Source organism: Monodelphis domestica, chromosome 5 (genome assembly GCF_027887165.1).
Source record: "Monodelphis domestica isolate mMonDom1 chromosome 5, mMonDom1.pri, whole genome shotgun sequence".
Classification (NCBI taxonomy): Eukaryota; Metazoa; Chordata; class Mammalia; order Didelphimorphia; family Didelphidae; genus Monodelphis; species Monodelphis domestica.
Window position 1 is genome coordinate 207062082 of NC_077231.1, and position 6000 is coordinate 207068081.

The following is a 6000-nucleotide window of genomic DNA, read 5'->3' on the forward strand; positions in this document are numbered from 1 at the left end:
TGTCATGCGTAAGTTGAAGGTCTAGGTGAAACCATTGAAACAAGCAAAGTCAGGGTGCACATAGCTTAGGAGGAGTAGTGAATCATCCAAGAGGAAAGCAGAAAAGAACCAAGAGACCTCCAGCAGACTAAAAGGGAAGGCAGAATGGAGAGACACCTAAGCGAGTAAGAATCAGGAAAGGTGTTACAAACCAGATGGAGATGAGGTTTTTTGCACACTGAGAGGAGATTGAAGCCTGGGGCATATGTTGTCTCTCACCTAATTCCCCTGGTGATCCAGGCCATATTTATATAAGATCATGGCTGGCTAGGTCCAGGAACAAGATGAAACTCATTACCTGCAGAAGTCTAACACCCCCACACACACACCTCATTCATTCAGCGCTCTAAGTCCCTGAACTGGTTGTAGAGTGGACCATCCTCTAACTCCAGGGCTACCTCTTCCCTTGGGTCTACTCTAACCTTTAACCCACCCACTGATTGCTGGTACAAATTGGTGCTTCTTATCTGACTTGTGTAGCTTTCTCCCTTATCACACAAAGAATGGGAGCATGCTTAAAATATGCTATTAATAACCAAGGCCATCTTACCAGCTGTAACTGATTAATAATTTATAGTAGCATCTCTTGACTTAGTTAAGCTATAAAAGTCCCTCATCTGCATGATTAGCTCTTACCTTACTGATTAGGGGGGGAAAGTTTCTCTCGGTCATTGCACCTATTCTTTTGAATAGTCCTTCCCAAGGTGGAAGGGACTCCAACCTGGACTCCCGTATCAAAGAGACAATGGAAACAACAAGGACCAATATATTGAGTGAGATGCAAATAGTTCAGGATATTGAAAAATAAAGCTTTATGTTTTGGTCAAGAATATGAGAATCTTCCATGTGTACATTTATATGCTTGCACATGATCTTATACCAAAAATTCATGTATTGAGATGGAAATAGTGGTAATGTCTGTAATGCAATGTCTTGGAAAGGAACACTGGAAAGAAGAGAGCAGCATGTCAAAATGGTCCTCTGATCACTGTACTCAATGATTCAGAACTCTTGGTTTTAGCCTCAAATAGGTCATTTTTGGCTTTCTGCCCGAGTTTCCTCTTAATATAGCATCACCCAGACTAGCTTAGAGAAAGCTCTTAATAAATTTGGGCATTCTGTACTACTCTAGAGAAGCTATATGGAGTATGATAATGATTGTCCTGTCCTAGTCTAGCTTCCTTGATGGGGCTAGAGTCCAAACTTCTAGTCAGGTAACCTCATATCCATCCCTCCATGATCAGGAACTGTATGTATAAACTAGTAGGCAGTGTCAAGGAAGCAAAGGCAAAAATGTGTTGTCAATCCATGGAGCCATAGATCAAAGCAGAGGACAATGGGTTATCTAAGGGGAAAGAGCTAGATTGTTCAGTGGATTGAGAGCCAGGCCTAGAGATGGAAGGTCCTAGGTTCAAATCTGGCCTCAGATACTTCCTAGCTGTGTGACCCTGGGCAAGTCACTTAACCCCCGTTGTCTAGCCCTTACCACTCTTCTGCTTTGGAACCACTATACAGTATTGATTCCAAGACAGAAGGTAAGGCTTAAAAAAAGGGGGATCATGAGTTCTGTTTTATCTACTCTGTCTCAGGTCAGATTTGAACCCAGGACCTCCCTTCTCTAGGCCTGGCTCTCAATCCACTGAGCCACCCAGCTTCCCCCTCATGATCCCTTTTTTTTTTTTTTTTGGTATGTATAAAACGGGTTTACTTTTTTTGTATAATTTTTAATACAAGACAGCTAAGTCTTTGATAAACAGTGAGTTGATCCTATTAGGAACAAAATATGGCACAGATTCCAGATACAATATCATATCTAACTTCTTTTTGCATTCACACGCTTTCCACTCTATGCAATGATTATCGATTCGCCAAAAATAGTTTTAACAGTCAGGTAGAGACTGGAAAAAAACAGACTTGAGAAACTTTATTTCTCGAGGTGAAAATAAGTAAATGATTCTTATAGTTCTCTTCACTTGTAAGATCTTTAAACTCTTAAAAAAGCAGTTTGTTTCCCAAAGCACATGCCATCTTAAAAAAATCTCAGCAGTGCATATGTGCACTCAAACAAAAACATGCAGCTCCATTGTCTCTTGAAAAGATTTTGCATAAAAAATTCAAGACTTTCTGCAAAACTGTTCCCCTTGTGTCATTCCAGGACCCCAAACCACAAATAAGCGCTCAGTGCAATTCTATTGCTTCTCATTTCCGTAGGAAACACAGAGCAGAAGATGCCTCTGACCACAACTGTCTCCTGATGGTTAGAGCGACAGCTTCTCTCTGCTTTATTTAAAATACTCCTTTTTCAACCTGTTTCAGTAAAGTACAAACAGAATCCAGTAAAACGTGAGGATCCAGTGAAGGAAAAAAAACAAAAACAAACAAACAAAAAAAAACAACATTAAATTTCTACCCTGTGCCATATACTTAAAAAAAAAAAAAGGTTAGACAAATTTTTTTTTCAGATTTTATCAATTCACCCTTTTAAAAGTTACTTTTTATTTCTGAAAGCAGCTCTTAATGCAAATCAAAAGCAGTTCCTGAGTAACTGCAGTAAACAGTGTCTTTTTAAAATATATATATTTTTTTGCAATTCAGCTTGTTTTGGTTCTGCCTTAATTTACCTCCCAGTTTTCAAGTTTAACCACAGCTCCTTTCACTCCAGAATGTGCAAGTTCAATAGCGTCAGCTCCCAAGTCCAGTGGCTGCAGATGTCCCTGCAGCATCTTCTGGGTGAAGTGCGAGCTGCTCAGGGTGTGTTCCCACAACTGCTGCAGAAAGCATCCCAGGGACCAAAGCCTCCAATGCCCTGGGCTCCTTCACGTCTTCTTTAGCAAGCGCCTGGACTGCCATGTGTGGAGTTTATTGTAGGCTGTCTGCAACATCTCTTCTATGTGACTTATCAAATTTGTGCTTAAATACTGTCTCCGAATTTTTTCTTGGAATGGGCAGAGCTTAGTAGCTTGGAATCGTTCCAAATTATTCTTCATCCTTACTACCTTTTCTTCTAGGAATGGTGTGTTAACTGGAAAACAGGACCAGAAATGCCTCAGCAGCTCTCCCACAGCCACATACAAGTGTTTGAGTTCTGACTGAATGTCACTTGGCACCATCTGGTTTATGGCTTGCTGTGGTCCTCCCTGCATAAGTGCTCCTCCAGGGGATAGGGCCGTGATGGTACTACTTGCAGCACCACTTGAAAGAACCTGAGTTAGTTTGGGTGTGTAAGTTTCCATCTCTTGCTTAATACTCTGAAAAGAATTGATAATATCCTGACTTGTTGCATACTGGAGGGACTGAATTGGTGTTGGACCGTGATAATACCTATCTGACTTCTTTAGGCTTAGTGCAATAGTTTTTATGTTGTTATTTTTCCCCAAGTCTTCATATTCAATGGATTCCTGTAACTTCACCCTTTTGACTGGTGGCTGAAAGAAGTCTGAATCCCGAGAATTCCCATCTGTGCTGTTGTTCTCATTGTGATCATGTTGTGCTTCTTGTTTCCTGAGACCTGCTGCCAGGACCATGGCACTATGATGGTTAAATCTCTTGATGATTGCGGCATTGCTGTTCTCCTTTATGGATTTCGAAGAGTTGGAAGTAGATGGCACAGGGGAAACTCCATAGCCCTCATCTAATGATTTATCCTCCAGTGCTGTCAAATCTAGTAGGGGGTTTTTCACTCCTAGAGATACCATTGTTTTTAAACCCTTTTCATCCATTTTGGCACATTCTGCAAAGAGATCTTTTGACCCTGTGTTAAGTCGATCCCTATGAAAATAATGGGATTGAAAAAATCTTGTCCAGAACTCTTTTTCTGTCATGTTATGTGGAACATTTTCTGCATATTTCATTTTTACTGCTGGGTAGGTCCTAAATATGGACTCAATGATATCAGAGGTTAAATTATACCTTAGGCCATTACAGCCATCTGTCTGAGGGCGGACATCAGCCAGAAATGCTGCAGAAATGCCCACATCTTGCTTGTGATTGGATGCTGCAGGGCTATCCACAGTATTCATGCTTAAACGATTGGCCCAAAATTCCTCAGCACTGATCACCTGACTCACCACCAGGTCTTTATAAAGCTGAAACAAAACAGGATCCTCTTGCAGCATTCTGTTTTTCTCTTCCAGTTCTTTATTGGCTTTCCTCTTGAATTTGGGTAGCAACTGCTGAAGAAGATCTTTCACAGCATCTCGCTCCTTTATAGCTGTGCTTTCATTGGAAAAATGGAAATTAGTAGTGTCTCCTGCATGTAGCACCAGCTGAAGCTGGATTTTAGCTTTTCCTTCTGGACTGATTTTCTGGCATTTAATGTCCGCATACATATGGCTGATTGTAAATCTGTCTTTGCCTTCAGGTGCCCAAGCGATCCTTTCTGCCATGAGGTACAGGGCTTCATCCTGCTTCTTTTGACGTACCTTCTTTACAATCAGTAAAACTTCTTCTGATGAAGTTGCCATGCTGACTATAAGGTACGGCGTGGAGCCCCGGCCTGGGCCCAAAGGGAGGGTCGCTGGGGCAAGCTTCTCTCCGTTCCTCTATTCACTGGCGCTGCCTGGCTGAGCCCGGGCTCCCGCTGCCGCCGCCTCCGGTACTGGGGGGTCTCTCCTCCTCCATTGCTGCCTGGGAGGACCTCATGATCCCTTTTAACAGATGAGTAAAGCTCAGAGCATTTGTATTGCTTTGCCTGAGGTCATATAATAAACTAATTATAAAAACTAGAAATAAGTTTTCTGACTTGAAAGATGATATTAGGAAAAGCATATACATGAAGATGATAACAGAATTATCTTAGTCACTATTTGTTGCACACTCAAAATGTTTCAGGCTTAGGCTATTAATCTTATTCAAGGGTTCTTGCAACAGTGTTTGTGTGTTTCTGATAGTGAAATTAATGCATTGACTTCATCATAGCACTTAATCCTGTGTGCATGTATAGATGGATGTGTGCACATCTTTCTGTGTGTATTAACATACAAAGGGATTGGACCTATGACTTCACTGGTACTGGGAATTCTCTGGTGAGCAAACAATTTATTAATGTAGGTTGGCACCATCTATGCAATTTATGTCTTCATTAGTTACCTGGATCATTAAAAGGCTAAGTGACTTGCCCAGGGTCATATAAATAGTACAGATAAAAGGCAAGACTTAATCCTGCTCTAAGATTTGTTTCTAATTTTTGCTCAATTACGAACTTATTGTGTGCTTCTTTCCCCCACTCCCAACAAGTAGAACTGATTCTTTGAGCCTTCATTTCCTCGTGTAAAATGGGATCATAATTTCTGGTTTATTTACCTCACAGAGACTGTAGTGAGATGGTGTGGAGAAGATTGGCATGGTAGATTTCCTATGAAAGAATTCCTCTCTACCCATAGAGCTGAAAAACTGTTCTGCCATATATAGTCCCTCCTGACTTCAAGGATCTCCTACTACCGCACATATGTTGTCATCATTCACATAGCATTGGAAAATTATCACTACAAGAATGGATACTCTTGTGTCAATCACCATTTGAGATTCCTTTCTACTGGACTGCAGTTAACCTTTGCTGGAAACACAGATGACTTTCAATCCAATGGGATGCAAAGCCAGAAACCAAGAGGTCTAGTGACTATTGGCCAAATAGTTTCACTAAACTTCAAAAGAAGAGAACAATAACAATTAGAGCAAGAGTCCTTAATGTGTTTCTGTGACATGGACTCCTTTGGCAATTTGGCAGAATCTATGGGCCCCTTCTTAGAATGATGTTTTAAGATCTATAAAATGAAATTAAGCTTTTAAATAAAACACGATCATATGTAATCAACTTTGCTACCAGCAGCAATGCAATGATCCAGGACAATCTGGAGAGATTTACGAGAAGGAACGCTATCCACATCCAGAGGAAGAACTGTGGGAGCAGAAATGCAGAAGGAAAACATTTGATTTTTCACTTGTTTGTATGGGTATTGGATT

General features: G+C 40.9%; 1 protein-coding gene across 2 annotated transcripts; it reads right to left on the minus strand.

The window, feature by feature from the left end:
* Positions 1-1708: 1708 nt before the first annotated feature.
* Positions 1709-4688, minus strand: LOC130454595 (general transcription factor IIH subunit 1-like). Of its 2 annotated transcripts, XR_008912307.1 has the most exons (2): positions 2661-4688; positions 1709-2346 (listed from the first exon to the last, which is right to left on the minus strand). XR_008912307.1 is itself a non-coding variant. In XM_056799710.1 (1 exon), the coding sequence occupies exon 1, from the start codon at positions 4500-4502 to the stop codon at positions 2856-2858; it is 1647 nt and encodes a 548-aa protein (XP_056655688.1). In that variant the 5' UTR covers positions 4503-4688; the 3' UTR covers positions 2457-2855. The 2 variants fall into 2 exon arrangements, 1 of the variants encoding a protein (XP_056655688.1); XM_056799710.1 differs by lacking the exon at positions 1709-2346 and having other exon boundaries at positions 2457-4688.
* Between the last annotated feature and the right edge of the window lie 1312 nt (positions 4689-6000).

Bases quoted from the DNA above. Each gene is read 5' to 3' on its own strand.
- LOC130454595 (XM_056799710.1), bottom strand. From the start codon at position 4,502: ATGGCAACTTCATCAGAAGAAGTTTTACTGATTGTAAAGAAGGTACGT.